Genomic DNA, 16200 nt, shown 5'->3' with positions numbered 1-16200 from the left:
CTTGCAGCTGCAAACCCGAGCAATTCCCTAGTTTCTAAATATCTTTCGAGTCCAAAGCTGGAAGAGTATGAGACATTGCTGTATGAGTGTCAAGAGAGCTCCTCGGGAGTTGGTCCCTCCCACCACGAAAACCACTCTTCGCAGAAGTCATCAAATCCTCGCACTCCCAGTAACTTTTGGATCTCCGATCTCCACCAGCGTGGTTCATCCGTCGCTGAAGAGGGGAGATTCAATCCACTACTGACCCGGAATTTAGTTCGAATCCATCCGCGTGGGAAGAAGCCGGCAGTCTCCCAGTCAATGATACCGATATTACCGGATTGGGGCTCATGCTCAACGATGATATTGCCGGGCCCAAGATCAGTATGGTAGAAGACAAATGTCGAACAGTCCATGCCTACTAGTTCGCATCCCCGTTGGAGATTTCCAGGGGAAAAGTCCTCCTTTGCTCCGTCGGCAATAAGATACATCTCGGGCATATTCTTTCCATCCACCCCACTAAGCTTGTCACTTTCTAGAAGCTGCAGAGATTCACAGACGCTGACCACAGTATGAATATATCGTTGTCTCCAAGTTTCGTTCAGAGAGGGCCAAGCAGCTGCAAGAGTCCTTCCTGGAACTCTACTCAAAAACAGATAAGACCGGTCGCCTTGTTCTGCCTGGTATAATACCCTTGGAATCTCGAAATTCGGGTTTTTGGCATGGACGAATGCTATTGTGGTAGCCTCTGGGGTTGTACCGACTATCCGGGTTTTGACCTTGCAGAACGCATCATTCCCTATCGACCAAACGGCGGAGTTCTTCCCAGCATCATAGACCAGTTTGATCGTGGAATTATTCGCTCTCAAAGGCATCGAAGGGGGCGGTGGCACAGGTGCGTCGGTGATAAAGTAACTGAAGCCGTCCATTCGATCGTACCAGGTGGATCGATGAGAGGGTCCCATGGAACGATGGAGGATTGGGCCACCGATACGCCAAGTGTCTTTGTCGATTTCTTTGACTGAATCCGTAATAGGTCCTTCCATTATCTTAGCGATATGTTGAGGAGGGTGCTCGAATCGTTGGATGCATTCAAGATGGCATGGAATTTGTACCCAAGTGGGCTGATATACGGCAATCTCCAAGAAGGGGCAGCCTTGGAACCTTCCAAAGTTGGAATCCTCCAGGCACAGGCGGATTAGTCACCAGTCAGGTGGCAGCTCTCCCTGGAGACTGGTTTGGATCTTGCCGAACCTCTTTTTCTGCCAATCCCGTCATTCCTTCCTCAGCCTTCACGATGAAATGGACAAGCCTTCCATCAGAGCCCGATTCCACCACCGTTCACCACGGCCTTCGGGGAAGGGGAATTGGAACGGGCCTTCACGCCACGACCCGGTGGGGCCAGCCGATCTTCACCCATTTACAAACAGCTATCGATCTGTTCTACGCTCGGTTATCTGTGGCGCCAACGTTGGCCCCCAGACGTGATTTAAACTTCGCTCCTGATTCTACCTCCACTCCATCTCCGCGGTCTATCCCTCAGACCGCAGCTCCAGAATGGGAGGGAAACCATGGCAGTCCAAGGGATGCGTCACTTGTAGGAAACGTAAAATCAAGGTGGGCCTCCAGAACGGCTTGTCGCCTGGTCTCGATACTGATGGCAGGGTGCAGTGCGATAGGCAAGAGCCCGAGTGTGGGCGGTGCCTCAAGAGCCGCCTGAGATGCCCGGGATACGAGAAACGTCGCTTTTTCGTCCATGAAGCCTCTCCCGACGACCCGGAGAAGTCGGACTTGGGAAAAGCTTCAAAGACCCAGCTTCATCAGGTCAGAAGCGCAAGACCGATGGCTTGGAACAGTATTATCACCCTGGATAGCGGCCCAGCGAAGCGCCAGCTCATCTTCTCATCATATATGCTCGAGTATTTCCCCCTTGATGTCGCTGGGAGCACCGAGATTGATCCGTGGTATCATTTCGTGGTAGGTATCTCGGTGCTCCCGAAAAAGTCTCCGCAGCTGGAAAGAGCCCTTGCGGCAATCTCGTGCATCTTTACCGGCAGGCGGAGCCACGACAAGCAGCTGTACTGCTATGGGCTGCAACTATACAATAGTGCGATACAGCTCGTCTCGCAAGTTATCGCGAAGAACATCTACAGCGATGATCTCATGTATACGGTCACTATTTTCCAAATGCTGGTGGTACGTTCTATCCCGGAGGATTCGGGAAATCGCCCAACCCCAACACCCAGCGGCTAACATCTTCATTAACCAAGTCAATTCATTGCCCGCACAGCATTGATGTGTGGCTCGACCAGATGAAGGTGACAGATGGAATTCTGGAGCAGTTTTATCCGAGAACAAGCGGAAATATCCTGATCAAGATGATATACCGGGCGTTCAAGGGCGCGAGAGTAGTAAGTTGCCGTCATCACACTTCGTGATCGCAGATCTCACATGGTGAAGTGATCCAACTGACGAGCATGGTTTAGATGCAATCGATTTCCCTGTTACAAGCAAGAGAAGCGATAGACCCAGTCTCGACGAGCTCTCTATATAGTCTGCGGTTTGACGAAGACACTCCACTGGAAGGATTATTCCAGCTTATGGCAGAAATGTCCACGCTTTTCGCCGCGGTGGGTGGGAATGACGGGTCCGACCTTAATGTCAGTCAAGCATTGCTGGTTGACTGCCTCAGAATGAGAGAAAAATTGACGGCATGGTGGGAATTAACGAAAGAGCGGATTGGCGGCGATCCCTCCCCTTGTGCCCCTGGCGAGTCCATCGTCACCCGTCTCCCCCCAGGGGATCATTTATTCGGCGCCCCGTATCGTTTTTCCTCACTTGACAATGCTCGAATGCACCTCATCTTTTGGGCGGCGCTATCCATCCTCCAGGTTCTGATAGGCCAGGCCCAGTGCTACGTCCATACATCTTCACTAGTCGACCTCAAGACAAACCAGGAGTATCTTCTCTCGAAGTTCTATGCGGACGAACTCAGTCGATCCATCCCATTCTGTTTACAATCTAGCGCGAAGTCATGGGGTGCTCACGTTTCGACATTTGCCATGTCCCAGATTGCCAAGGTATACCTGGAGGACAGAGATTGGGAGAAGTTTGCTTGGAGCCAACATGTCTTCCGACTATGCGCGGATCTGGGCTCAGACTTTTCTGCTCGCCTGGGAGAGCTGCTCCAGAACAGCTGGATCCTCACGGAGAATCATGATCTAAGTCCTGTCCAGTCCTTGCCTTCCGCGGGGGAGAGCCAAATACATGAACTATCATCTGGGGGTGGAATCGTCAAGAATTACTGAACAGTACGCAAAGCTTTTCGGGGCCACATTTTACGTTAAGGGTGCAATCCAATGTGATCTGTTTGCTGGCGCCTCCATCTGATCTACTACTATGCTGGAACCCATGAATACGCAACGATCAGGAAGTGGGAAAGGCTAAAATTGAGTATACCTGTTGGAGTTTGGTAGGTATTTTCTAACTGGGATATATCAATATCATAGATCTAGAACGGAAGCTGTCTTTACTTTGTAGTATATCAGTGCCCATTGACCATGGCCATACTTGCAGATTGACGATCGGCGCAGCCTGACGACGTAGAGCGCGCAGTGTCTCAGTGGAGCTTAGCAAATAGAAGGGGCCGGCAGAGAGTTCTGTCGTTATGGTTCTTTATTTCGACTTTATGGGTAAGAGAAAGATCGAAACGCAAAACTGCCTCCCTCACCTCCCATCATCACTGCATCAACTTCTCATCCCCATCTCCCTCTCTTACCATACCCCCCCCCCCCCCCCCTGCTGCACTGGTTATGGCCAACCTCACGCACAACAGTGGCGACGGCCCATCGAAGGAGCTGTTCGAGCAGCTTGCCGTCCTCAACAGTGTTAACCCAAACCCCAAGTGGGGATATTCGTTTGGTAAGTCGACACCCACATCAGCAACCCGCATTGTATGTATATTCGTACGATAATCTCCTACAGGCCCCGTATATGACCCAAACCCGAACTGGAAGCCGACTGCATGGCATGCCCTGCAGGGCCAGGAACAGGCCCGGTATGACATTAAAGCGGGCGACATCCAGCGCGACCTGAATACTGGAAACGGCCCCCCAAACAAGATGCTGGTTCTAAGCAGAGAGAATGCTTTAGTCTGCCCGGTGGTGGTGGAAGGCCGGGCCATGTGCGGCCTGTGTTTTGAGACGCAGGTGGCTTTGCGCCGGCATCTGCGTAATGCCCACACCGGATGTTGTGAGTGAGACCCCTGAGCCCGAGGCGTACGAAGCATATATTAATTAGGATATAGTCACCCTCCCAACCCGCACCCAGAAGCAGGACCTCGAAATCATGACTGGGAGGAACATCATGATGAAGTTGGTGCTTACTGGCGCCTGGCGCGACGCAGACTTCGTGCATGAGCCTGGACGCGGCCCAGAGTCTAGCTTGATTGGTTATTACGCCGATCGGCTTGAGCATATTGCGTGAGAGCCATGGGAATTAGCTTGGTATATGCGCAGAAGCTGATCTGATATGGTGTATAGTGCCACTGATTCAGAATTCCGGCACCGATGGGGCCGAACATTCCATCGAGCCTCCCGAGGCTCTTCCCAACCTACGTCTGTGTCTCACTCGCACTGAGTACGTGTGTGCTTAGCGTGGATAATATCATTTGATCTGACGGGGTGGGCCTCGGTGTCGGATTAGCCCAGTTCCTTTGATCGGCTTTCCTTCCTCTCCCTGGTGACGATGGCGACAGCGATCCCCCGAGGGACTTGAAAATCCCGAGAATGCTGATACCAGAATGGGCCCTACTAAAAAGAACGGTGATGATGGACTGCTTCCCTTGCAAATATGGTGAAGAGAAGAATTATCGGAGTCTCGGTTCGGATTCTAGCACGCTGAATGCCCTGTGGGAAACACTTGGTGTTAAATGGAATAGGCCTGTCTGGCTTATCGCGAGCTTCGTATGGTGCTTTGGAATCGAGACCCCGTTGTGCTGAGCATACTGGATCATTCATCGATGACTAGGTGTCAAGACATCCTTGAATGCCGGACATACGGATTTACCACCATGTCGATTCCTAGAAGAGATCAATCACCCGAACTTGATAAGTAGCGTGCGTAGTTGATGCTATGATACTAGGTCATAAATAAGGCTTGAATGACCTCCCGATTATTAGGGTTCAGGTTCTGATATACTTGGCTCTTTGAGTGGACAGATACAGAATGAGGATTGCTGCTAAAGGCTGGGAAATTTGGTGGTTTTGATATATGAACGTTGACACTATGGGATATGGAGAGGGTTAGGAGAGTTTCTCATGGCTGTTTTCTTCCAATCAATCTATTCTAATCTATGCTCTATTGTAACCGATGCTCTATCCTGGTCCATGTTCTCTTCTAATCAGTGGTCTATTTTAATCAACGCCGATCCGGCATTCTCTCAACCTTTCCCCAAATTTATAGAACAGAAAAGGGGAAATGCCGAAAAGGATCGACAAAAATGCAAGGAGGGAGTTCCCCCAGCCCAGGCCCATTTGGTCATACAGGCCTGGTCCACCTAGAGATAAGAGACCACCGGCAAGACTGCGGACCAGGCTGCTGGCTGCGAGAGCGCTAGATGAGTAGATTGTGAAGCCATCCAGGAGGTAGGTTTGAACCGCGGCCTAAGGATTTACATTTGTTAGTGAAATGGATAGAATAGGGGATTGAAGTAACATACAAGGCAACCCATCAGACTGAACCCACAGAAGCCGGTGCCCAAGATGGGAAGAACCCAATGCAGGCGATATTGTGCTGTCCAGCCAAAAATGAACAGTCCGATCGGCATTGCAAGCGCACTGGGTAACAGTGGGGGGAGCCGATACCTAAGAAGAAAGTGAGGAAAAAGAAGAGAAGAGAGAATAATGAAATTGCATACTCAGGTTTGGCCTCCTTATGCTTTTCTGTCAGCTTAGTATAGATCTGATCGCTATATAGGCCAAAGATAACCATGCCCAACGCGCTGCCGATTCCGATTCCGAGATATGCCAGGCCGGCGATGCCTTCCTTGAAGCCATATTGGTCGTGAAAGACAATGGATAATATCGTGAGCAGCAGGTAGAAGATTCCGTAAATCACCGCTGCGTAGATCGAGGTACCCAGAATGATCGGATTCGCGAGCATCCGTACTGGCCGAGTAACAGCAACAAGCAACAGCTGTCCGAAGGTCTTGGATGATTTTCCTTTGGGTTGATAGAGCGGATCCCCCGTCTTCCTGCGAAGATGGCGAGCTTTCCGTTCCAACAAGACAGGACTGTATGTCTCACGAAGAAAGATAAAGCACAACACACTGGCGGTACCACTCTGATTTGGTTAGGTTATTCAAGACAGTCTAAAAGAAGTGGGAGCAAACGTATTTGACATACCATAATAGTCAGGATCCAAAAGATCCATCGCCAACTCTTGGCCTGCGCCAGAAACCCACCAACAACAGGGCCCAGAACTGGACCAACCAGCATACAGGCAGAGAAGATACTCATGATACTAGCAAATGGGATTAGCTCTTATAATAACGTGGCTGTGGGGTATAGGATTGGATTCTGGAGACACTCACCGTCCTCGTTTATGGACGGGTACTAGATCGGCAATGGTACCTCCACCGTTCGTCAAGGGCGCTCCCCCGAAGAAGCCCGCAGCCAAGCGAAACGCTAGCAAGGCTCCAATGTTGGGAGATAAGCCACAGCACGCTATAAATATAGTGAAAGCAATGTTGGACACATGATAGACCACGTTGCGACCGTATACCTCGGAGAGGGGAGCCAGGATCAGAGGGCCCAATCCGAAGCCGATGATCTAAGGAAATCAGCAAGAGGCGCGAGTGTCAAATAACAAGACGCTTACGTAGATGGAGACTGTAAAGCTCAGAAGCGCATCAGATGTACCTGGGAATTCCTCGCCGATGCTCAGCAGGGCAGGGGACATCATGGACGAGGCGAATGGCCTAGACGGTCAGTCGATATTCTAGAGTGACATGGGAAGCCAGCAAGGGGACTGACGTCGTAAACCTCATGGTACAAATTGCAGCAATGATCCCTCTTTTCTTCCATTCGGGCCAATTGATCGGTTTTTTAGGGTCATCGGGGCCCTCCCAGTCAACCTCGTAGTCCAGCACGGGCTGAGCCTCTTTGTCCTCGTCCAGAGACGTGGAATCAGACATGATATATGGTATGTACCCTGAGAAAGGGTGCTAGAGGCAGAAGAGAGCTTCGTGAAGATTGTGATGATCCTGGCAAATATCCAGGTTCGGGCAACGTGTGATCGGCTGTCTTTTGCCGGCGACGAAGATCGCAATCGAGTACGATATGAGCATCAACGTCCCGAAGAAACGGGCATAAGCGGAGACTCGGATGCACCGGGGAGAAGAAGAAGGAGAAAAGAGGACTAAGAGACGAAGCTATCTACACTCAGCGCAGGGGGGGGCTGCCTAGCTACTTAGACACTGCCATCGTCCAGATGTTGATACTCATGCATATGCTGTTGGTCGGGATGAGCTTTGTCTATCTGGGCAAACCAAGACAACGCCCCGGTTGCCCTGAAGAATTCCACATGCGTAAAAAAGCAAACAGGAATGAAACCGGGTCTCTGTACGATCTACTGCAATCCACCTGGGCACAGTGAAACCTGGCCCCGGGGCCGGGTCCAGCAAATCTTACCTGGTGTGCCTTGACGCCACAGAATCCTAGTTGGCGATCCTTACGACATGCGGAATTAGGTCTTCTGGTAATTTAGTTTCATGCTGGTAGTCAAGGGGATCTTGGTATAATACGACACGAATTGCATCGGTTGAGCCGGGACTATATTTCATAGTCATTACACCGCGTGGAGTGTGCAGATCCAGCCCATATCCCAACCCTCCCGATTTCTCTGCATTGTGCCCGGTTGGATCGCTTCCTGAGGGATTGTTTTCTGTCGTACTCAAATAATAAAAACCTCACAACTTACGCCCAGCAGCTTGGCTGGCGTTTCAGCTATCTTTCTCCGGGTCATATCTGGTTTCTCATGTTTCTTTGTGCTGAGAACATCACATCCATTTCAGCATATTGGCACAATGGCCCAAGACAGCCCCTTGGATCGGCTTTCGGCGCTGGACACCAATACTGTGTCGGACGCCTTGGATTTCCTCGGTCTTAATGGAGCGACGTATGGCTTTCGACCACTGTGGAAATGCCCAAAGATTGTCGGACGCGTTCGCACTGTGAAAGTTAGCGTCGATCCGTATACCTCTCCTCCAATTCCTCCGCCTACCGCTGTCTTCGACGAGGGAGAAGCAGACGATCGCATTCTTGTCATCTCAGGTGGCATCCACGGCGTGTCATGCTGGGACGATATCATCGACAATGCCTGGAAATCGAATTCCATCCGAGGAGCCATCATCGACGGCATGTGTCGTGACAACGACGACGTGCGCCAGAGTGAATATCCGGTTTATGGCCGCGGTCTAGTCGATGGGCACCACCAATCAACGCAAGTTAGTTTTGGGTTCCCCGTCCAGATACGAGGCTCGGAGGTTCACCAAGACGACTATGTGATCGCGGATTGCTCCGGGGTGGTTTTTCTATCCGCAGAGCGTATTGAGAGAGTCTTGGAAGCTAGCGAGAGTATCCGTCGCCGTCAAGCCTTGCTGGCTCAAGCCGTTCAAACCGGTCGTCCCGTATCCGAGACGATGAGCGAGCCGCAGTTCGGTGCCGTGCGAAACCCTAACCCAAGCTGCGCCGAAGATAAAGAATTGGTAGCACTGTTCGCCGGCTCGGATACGCCTGCAGTCTCTGACGCACTTGACAAGCTTGGCATCCCAGGACAGGCGCTGAAAATCATGCCTTTGACCAACTACACCAAGGTCACTGTTGGGCCCGCCTTTACGGTACGCTATGTACCAGCCGGTGATCCGCCAGGAGGGGTTGGCAATTGGATTGACGACGTCGCCCAAGGCGATATGATCGTCATCGACAATGGCAGTCGCACAGATTGTACCATCTGGGGCGATCTTATGACTCAGTACGCCGGAATTCGAGGGATTTCTGGAACTGTGATTGATGGCGTGTGCCGTGATGTGAACCGTGCCATCACCGATGACTACCCTATGTTTACCCGTGGCCGCTTTATGAGAACGGCGAAGGATCGGGTCCAGTTGGCAAGCGTGAACGAGTCGATCGGAATTGGGGGAGTACATGTCAAACCTCGCGATATCGTCGTTGCAGATGCCAATGGCGTCGTTATTGTTCCGCGGGACCGAGCCCGCGAGGTGGCTGAACTTGCACAGTGGGTCTCGAAGTGCGAGGAGAGCATCAGAGAAATGATTGCTAGTGGAGCGACACTGGGCAAGGCGCGAGAGGAGCTCAATTATCATCAACTGCAGCGCAGAGCTTAGCATGAATGAAAGACAGATTTTATATGTTGATATCCCGAGATTCGTAGAACCCGTCGTGATCAATTGAATAGACTATGTATGAAGAACTCGGCCCCCTCATCAGCAATACAACAACACCTTTTGGCTCGATGGACTATAGTTGGGTTCAATCTATTTACTAGCTGGGTGAACAATAAAGAGGTAGAGAGAAGTATCGGAGTCACACACTGCCAGCTTGGCCACAAAGCTTTTGAAGATTCATACAGGTTTTCACTGAAATCACCGTCTTGCGATGACCATGTCAATATCCTCGAGCGTTCTAATGTCCGTTCTGGTGTCCGGACAGAGCCTCTTTCACTCGAGCGAGGTCCTGCCGAAGAGTTTTTGCCACGGACAAAATATCTACCCCGGTTAAGATGATCTTGAAGTTCCGTAGCCAGTTCACATCGGTGTCCTCCCTGAAGGCAGGCATCAGGATCGGAATCCCATATTTCTTTGAGGTCGCCACTATTTTATCAACAGCGGCAGAAAGCTTTGGGTCATCGGCTTTCCCCTTGGGATTACGCAATGGTAGACCCAGCGAGCCTCTAAGGTCCGTAGTCCCGATCATGAGGGCGTTGACGCCGGGTGTCTTTGCGATAGCCTCGACATTCTGGACTCCAAGCTTTACAGTCTGGTCAGTGGTTTTCCCAAGATGATAGGGTGCGCAGGGAGATTCAAGGGGCAACTCTTACCACGCTCTCGATCTGGCAGATAACGGCGATATTTCTGTCCGCAATTGTCTCTGCCGTCCAGCCCTCGGGCGCAATGTTTGTAATTCCGTCTAGCAAGGCAAGAGGCGAAAGGGATCGGGTTCCACCGCTGTACGTGTACCGCACTTTATATACGGCCGCGGCTGCCTGGGCAGCTGTGTCAATTTGCGGGAAGACGATGGCAGACGCGCCTTGTGAAATCAGTCTATGTGCCTAGTCGGGTCCCTAGAATGGCAATAGCACTTACCCGCGTCCAAGGCGTAAGGAAGCAAATCCGAGTCAGGGCTCGGAATGCGAACAAGCGCGCAAGTCTTGCCTTCGCTGGCCAGGGTAATTGTTTGTATGAGAGTCACGAGAGTCTCCGGATTGGTTGGCCTGCCAGATATTTGAGACTGGTTGAGCCAAACCGAATGAGTTGGAGAATACTTACACATGCAAAGTGTCCACAAAGATGAAATCAAATCCAAGCATAGCTATGATTCGGGCCGCTTGTGGGTGTGGAATGCCAAGCATAGAGCCAAACACATGTGCATCGTTGTCCGCGCTGATTGCAGCATTAAAATTCGAAGGCTGGAAGAGTGAAAGAGCGCGGAATCGGTCCATGGTAAATGATGTGAGAAGACGGCGCAGAAACTGATGGTTTGTTGTGGTCCCCGTAAGGTGGGTGCCATTATATATCATGCACGGAGTGATTTCTTCACAGCTTTCTAGTGCTGTACATCTGGGCAACATCACCTCTAGTTTTACCGGTGGGGAACGTATTATCGGAACCAAGGGCAACGCGATCATGGCCTTAGACCATCCTCATCCTTCTTCGGGCTGACGGGAGGGTCCAGATAGCCCGTGGGAACTAAATCTAAACAAGAAGCACCGACTAAACGATTTACTACGTACACATACGTATCAATCACCTCACTATGAATTGCCCTGCAACTAATCGCCCCGCTATTATTAGCTATCACGTAGGTGCTATATATCGCAGCGTCGGAGGGCCCCTTCCGAAACCGACCTCTGTAATAAAAGGTTCTGCATAGTTAAACATCTAAGTACTTTGAACTAGTTCAAGTGGATTAAAGAGAATTTAAAAGGAATCCCGATGATATAGAGTAAAATTAACACTAATAATCAACAAATCTATTTTGTCATAAAATTGTACTAGAAGAATAGCTACATGATTGGATTTATTTTACGTCCTATTGAAAGTAAGTAGAGAAAAATGGGTTCAAGTATTGAAAGAGAATATGTATAGGTGAGTGTGTATATATAGATAATCTGATAAGGTAATTTTACAGTAGGAGAAGCTGAAAGGGCCTCTTGAGGGGGCCATGCAAACCTTATGTGATTTGGTGATTGCAAGGGGCGCGCAGGATTTAAGGAGCCCTCCGTTCTGTAAACCTTGAGATTGTTGACCGCTTCAAAAATAGTTCGTCGGGGGTATAGGGGGCCGCTGTGGCCAGGCGTCCAAGCATGCCGGGTAACCTCCGGTATAGCACCTCTAGACCCTTGTAGACGCCCCGAAGGATGGATTCTTCGGCTTATGTAGCATGTTACGGAATCGCGATTCCAGTATTTTCTGTAAATACATCAAAATGGTAATATCTAGGTACTTCCACTCTTGTCTGGTCTGAAAACCCCCGCCTGGCCACCTGACGGCCAATTCTGATCGATTCGCCTCGAGGGCATGCCCTACACAAATGTCTCGTCTAGTTAAATCAGATCCTGCTGGGATATTAACACGGCAGAATGGGTTATACTAGAAAATGAGAATCCATTCCTTAAGGCATTGATGTGTACTTGTTTCACACTTTTATCATTCCTCTTAAATGCTTTTGGGGCCTACGAAGGGCCCGAAAAGGAGCCGCAGAGAAAATAGCACGCCAAGTCTAAGTGGTATAAAGGTTACAGGATGATCTATACTAGACTAGTTATCTAGTCTACGTGGTCCCGGAAGGGGGCCACTGATGTAGTGGGGGCTAGCAGATACCATACTCCCAATAAATTCTCTTGCCGTCCTCTCCATACTTGATCAAATCCTCTGCCAACCAACGACATCCAATATGGTCACCCAGGTAGCCGTGCTTGATGACTATCACGGTGTCGCCCCTTGGCACTTTGCCAAGTTGGACCCCTCAATTTACGTCGTCAAATATTTTCCAGCAACGCTGCCACCGTATAATCACCCGAACACGACACAGGCTGAGAGAGATGAGCTGGTCCAACGATTGGAGCCATTCGAAGTCATTGGTAAAGATTGTACCAATTCCCCTGACAGCTCCGTACTAACGTGCCCAGCAACAATGAGAGAACGAACACCGTTTCCCAAGGAATTAATTGAGAACCTTCCTCGACTCAAACTGCTCCTGAGCTGTGGTCGTCACAATAAGGCAATTGACATGGAGGCCTGCCACTTGCGGGGGATTCCTGTAACCGGCACGGAAGATAAAATGGCCATAGATACTACGCTGGAACATATCATCACCTTGATCCTCGCGGCTTCTCACGACATTGCGCAGAACGATGCAGCTGTGAAGGCCGGGAAATGGCAGACCAGCTTCGTCACTGCTGTTTCTTACAAGACCCTCGGTCTAGTCGGGCTTGGCCGGCTAGGCAGAGCAGTTGCTCGAATCATGAGCATGGCATTTGGCATGAAGATCATTGCCTGGAGCCCTAACCTGACGCAGAGCATTGCTGATGAGCAAGCGAAATCTCAAGGACTGCCCATTGAAGGCCCAGACGGTGAAAAGACCTTCAAGTATGTGAGTCGCGAGGAGCTGTTCGCGACTTCGGATGTAGTGAGTATACATATGCTTTTATCCGATCGCACGCGGGGCTTGATTACGGCGGAAGACTTGTCAAAGATGAAATCTTCATCTTTCTTCGTGAATACCTCTCGGGGACCATTGGTCGTCGAGGAGGATTTGCTGGGAATTCTCAAGGCAGGGAAGATTAGAGGAGCTGCGTTGGACGTGTTCAACCTAGAACCCTTGCCGGCGGACAGTGAGTGGCGAGACTCGGATTGGGGCACTCATGGCAAGAGCCAGGTGCTGGTGACGCCGCATATTGCGTTTATGGAGGAGAGTGTCCTAAACGGATTTTATGAGCAGCAGGTTGGCGAATTGGACAGATGGTCCAGGGGAGAAGCGCCCAAGAAGCCTCTTCACTGAATCCAATCTTCTGTGATCACTTCAGTTTTATGTTTTGAGGGTAGAGATAAGATCAAGCTGCATTTTATAGTAACTTTTAGAGTAATTTATAACGAAAGAATATAAGGCCTACGATAAAGATTATATAGGCGATAAAGCTCTTTATATTGGGATTATTGGTTAGAAAAGGCTGGGTGGTATCTATCGTATTGGGGATTTTGTATGGCGGTTTGGGCTTTAAGATGGGATAGTAACTGGTGCATGTGGATTGAGAGTATTCTGGAGCTGTATGGTTTCAGTTATTGCGCCTAGAATTATAGTTATAGACGCTAAATAGATAATATTTGTTAGAAGACATATGAACGCTTTCCACAGGAGATTGGGGTACCACCTGGGATATGGTAGAAACAGAGATAGGTAGCTGACGACGACATCTTGGGGTGGGGAAATAGGGAAATAGGGACAAAGGAGCAAGAGAGACAGCCAATAGCTAACGCGTGGGATAAACAGTTTTCCTATCGACGACATAAACCAAACGATTCGTCAATGCATTAACTAGTTAGTCCTCTGCGTAACAAAGTACAGGGAGTGCCCAGGTGATCTCCTGAAAGTCTGACTAAGCACTCTGGTTTCTGTCTAGGTGGAATTAACCAACCTTAGAAGCACTTTCGGACCGCTTTAGCTAACTATTCTGTTGTTTTTCCTCGTCAAAACAATCATCTACAGTTGATCACAAGGGCGTTGCGTTTGCTACGATGACAAGCATTTCCCATTCTTCGAATGCCGAGCCCCAGTTGAATGTTCAATATTCTGCTCCTGGGTTTTGCTTGCCACATCCCGAGACCGTCATGGAATGCTGCCTGGATCGAAGCAATCTGATCTTCTGCCACGGTGTCACTATCGTGAAGATATCACCTGAAGTCGTTGTCAAGTTTGGTGCTCACATCAACATCATCGAGGCCAAGAACATGATTCATGTTGCGCAAAACACAACTGTGCCTGTGCCCAAAGTTTTCGCATACTATACCTACGGTCCCATTGATCGTGATGTTGACGATTACGGAAGCCTTTACGATACCTACATCTTTATGAGCTTCGTTGATGGCGAAACACTCGATGCAGCTTGGGATACTTTCGATAATTCCATCAAATCCCAGGTTTCCCAACAACTTGCGAGCTACATGCGGGACATCCGAATTATGGAGAATGAAGGATATATTGGCTCTGTGAACCATGGAACTGTTACTGACCATAGCCTATCGACTTCTTTGGACAAGGGTAGGCTATTAGAAACACAATTGGCACCTTTTCTGAACTGATGATTATTTGGAAGGCCCTTTCAATTCTGAGCGCGACTTTAATATAGCGCTTATCGATGCCTACCAAAAGAATGCACCAAAACGCCACATCAAAAGTTTTCTTCATGGAATGCTTTCTCAGTCGCACCAAATCTGTTTTGCCCATGGCGATTTCCGGCCACAAAACATTATGGTAAAAGACGGAAATGTGGTTGCTATTATCGACTGGGAGTTAAGCGGTTGGTATCCAGAATACTGGGAATTCGCAAAGGCTCTACTTATCTGGGGATGGCAGAATGATTGGACGGACTACTTGATGCAAATTCTTCAGCCGTATCATGCTGAATACTTTATGCATTCGTTCCTCATGGAAAAGCTACTGTATTAGGCGAGACTTGCCCGATGAATATGATTGCTGATACTTGATGTATCAGCAACCCAAGCCACCCTCAACCACACCTGTACTATCCCAGATCACAACGAAGGCTTTATCCAACCAGCTCCCTTTTTGCCTCCTTCAGGACATGATTAACCTAGTCCGAGCAATTTCGAGGTGGCGGGGAAGGTTTTCTGTCCGTGAGAACACGCAAGTCGTGAGAAAGCTTCTGTTTTGTAGGCATTGCTTCGAATTCGGGAAGATTTCCCTTCGGGATTTGAAATTGCAACGTTGAGCTCGATGCAAGCGCATGGACCTGGACATCTGCGCATAGAAGGGTTGACGGGCAATCAGTGGATGTTCGCGACACAAGGGAGGATGGCTGTGGGGGTTCACCGTACGTTTGAAGTCACGCAGACCGCGATAGATGTAGATGACTTGCGAGTGCGCGTTCAGTCCTCGGTGTTTATGACTTGTAGGCCAGTATAAAAAGATTCACCCCTCCTCATGGCACACATATGTGGGTTATTTTAGAGTATGAGTCATCTGAAGATATCGGAATGAAGTAGGTGAGCGGCTCAAAGCCAAGAAAGAAATCTGTCTAGACCGAGTTGACCATATGACCATACACCAAATGATCAATGACAAAAAGAGACCTGATAAACCGTACAGACATGAATCTTGAATATTTCCATCTTCCCCCATTCTTTGTCCTATCGCCTGCTCGCCTCCAGCAATCTCATTGTATTTCGGTACCGCACATCTCGCAAATACTGCTTTTGTTCGTGGGACATCTCCTTGTTGGTCCGGGTGTCTGCAAAGCCACCGGAGGCGATATAGTCGATGGAATAGCCAATAAAAAGGCCGACAACACAGCCGAGGATAATCACGAACACGTAAAGCGAATAAAGGCCTTGCTGGGACATTGCTATTCGAAGACAGACTTGGTGAGTATTCATGCATAGGAATTGAATAGTAGAACTCACTCTAGTTGGAATGAGGTCTTTCCTAGAGACGATAGGACTGGCCAAGAGCAAAAACCAGAGGACTCTCAGGGCACGGAGGGATATTTAAACGAGGACATTTTCTCTTCTTTTTCTAGCAATGGGGGTCCTTGTTTTTTTCTCTACCCTTAGGTTTGCGGTGTTCTGATTGGCAATGATAGCTTCTCCCAGATGCTATCACCGATGCCCATTTACCATTGTAGCTTAGTCCCGTCTAAATAAAGGAAATATGACGTCGAAAACCCGAGCCCGCCAATCAACAC

General features: G+C 49.5%; 8 protein-coding genes across 8 annotated transcripts; 5 read left to right on the top strand and 3 right to left on the bottom strand.

Annotated features, from left to right (window-relative positions):
* Positions 1 to 89: 89 nt before the first annotated feature.
* On the bottom strand, positions 90 to 1025 carry N7459_008435 (uncharacterized protein; the record flags this gene model as incomplete). The annotated part of the gene is made up of 1 exon (XM_056947603.1): positions 90 to 1025. One exon carries the CDS (start codon positions 1023 to 1025, stop codon positions 90 to 92), a length of 936 nt encoding a protein of 311 aa, XP_056797113.1.
* A 511-nt stretch (positions 1026 to 1536) lies between these two features.
* On the top strand, positions 1537 to 3287 carry N7459_008434 (Zn(II)2Cys6 transcription factor domain-containing protein; the record flags this gene model as incomplete). Its single annotated transcript, XM_056947602.1, has 3 exons — positions 1537 to 2175; positions 2250 to 2390; positions 2466 to 3287. The coding sequence occupies 3 exons, from the start codon at positions 1537 to 1539 to the stop codon at positions 3285 to 3287; spliced, it is 1602 nt and encodes a 533-aa protein (XP_056797112.1).
* Positions 3288 to 3791: 504 nt separating this feature from the next.
* Positions 3792 to 4464, top strand: N7459_008433 (uncharacterized protein; the record flags this gene model as incomplete). The annotated part of the gene is made up of 3 exons (XM_056947601.1): positions 3792 to 3900; positions 3964 to 4230; positions 4286 to 4464. The coding sequence occupies 3 exons, from the start codon at positions 3792 to 3794 to the stop codon at positions 4462 to 4464; spliced, it is 555 nt and encodes a 184-aa protein (XP_056797111.1).
* A 929-nt stretch (positions 4465 to 5393) lies between these two features.
* N7459_008432 (MFS transporter) lies at positions 5394 to 7174 on the bottom strand (the record flags this gene model as incomplete). Its single annotated transcript, XM_056947600.1, has 7 exons — positions 5394 to 5642; positions 5699 to 5843; positions 5897 to 6321; positions 6384 to 6501; positions 6572 to 6810; positions 6859 to 6958; positions 7014 to 7174. 7 exons carry the CDS (start codon positions 7172 to 7174, stop codon positions 5394 to 5396), a joined length of 1437 nt encoding a protein of 478 aa, XP_056797110.1.
* An 891-nt stretch (positions 7175 to 8065) lies between these two features.
* N7459_008431 (RraA family protein) lies at positions 8066 to 9385 on the top strand (the record flags this gene model as incomplete). Its single annotated transcript, XM_056947599.1, has 1 exon — positions 8066 to 9385. The coding sequence occupies one exon, from the start codon at positions 8066 to 8068 to the stop codon at positions 9383 to 9385; it is 1320 nt and encodes a 439-aa protein (XP_056797109.1).
* Positions 9386 to 9683: 298 nt separating this feature from the next.
* N7459_008430 (HpcH/HpaI aldolase family protein) lies at positions 9684 to 10719 on the bottom strand (the record flags this gene model as incomplete). The annotated part of the gene is made up of 4 exons (XM_056947598.1): positions 9684 to 10028; positions 10099 to 10307; positions 10364 to 10491; positions 10547 to 10719. 4 exons carry the CDS (start codon positions 10717 to 10719, stop codon positions 9684 to 9686), a joined length of 855 nt encoding a protein of 284 aa, XP_056797108.1.
* A 1454-nt stretch (positions 10720 to 12173) lies between these two features.
* On the top strand, positions 12174 to 13280 carry N7459_008429 (D-2-hydroxyacid dehydrogenase family protein; the record flags this gene model as incomplete). The annotated part of the gene is made up of 2 exons (XM_056947597.1): positions 12174 to 12360; positions 12409 to 13280. The coding sequence occupies 2 exons, from the start codon at positions 12174 to 12176 to the stop codon at positions 13278 to 13280; spliced, it is 1059 nt and encodes a 352-aa protein (XP_056797107.1).
* A 734-nt stretch (positions 13281 to 14014) lies between these two features.
* N7459_008428 (aminoglycoside phosphotransferase family protein) lies at positions 14015 to 14945 on the top strand (the record flags this gene model as incomplete). Its single annotated transcript, XM_056947596.1, has 2 exons — positions 14015 to 14537; positions 14593 to 14945. The coding sequence occupies 2 exons, from the start codon at positions 14015 to 14017 to the stop codon at positions 14943 to 14945; spliced, it is 876 nt and encodes a 291-aa protein (XP_056797106.1).
* Positions 14946 to 16200: the final 1255 nt, after the last annotated feature.

Source organism: Penicillium hispanicum, assembly GCF_028827665.1.
Source record: "Penicillium hispanicum strain IBT 35686 chromosome Unknown utg000007l_segment0_segment0, whole genome shotgun sequence".
NCBI classification, from domain to species: domain Eukaryota; kingdom Fungi; phylum Ascomycota; class Eurotiomycetes; order Eurotiales; family Aspergillaceae; genus Penicillium; species Penicillium hispanicum.
Note: the sequence above shows the minus strand (reverse complement) of the source record. Positions and strands in the feature narration are given on the sequence as shown.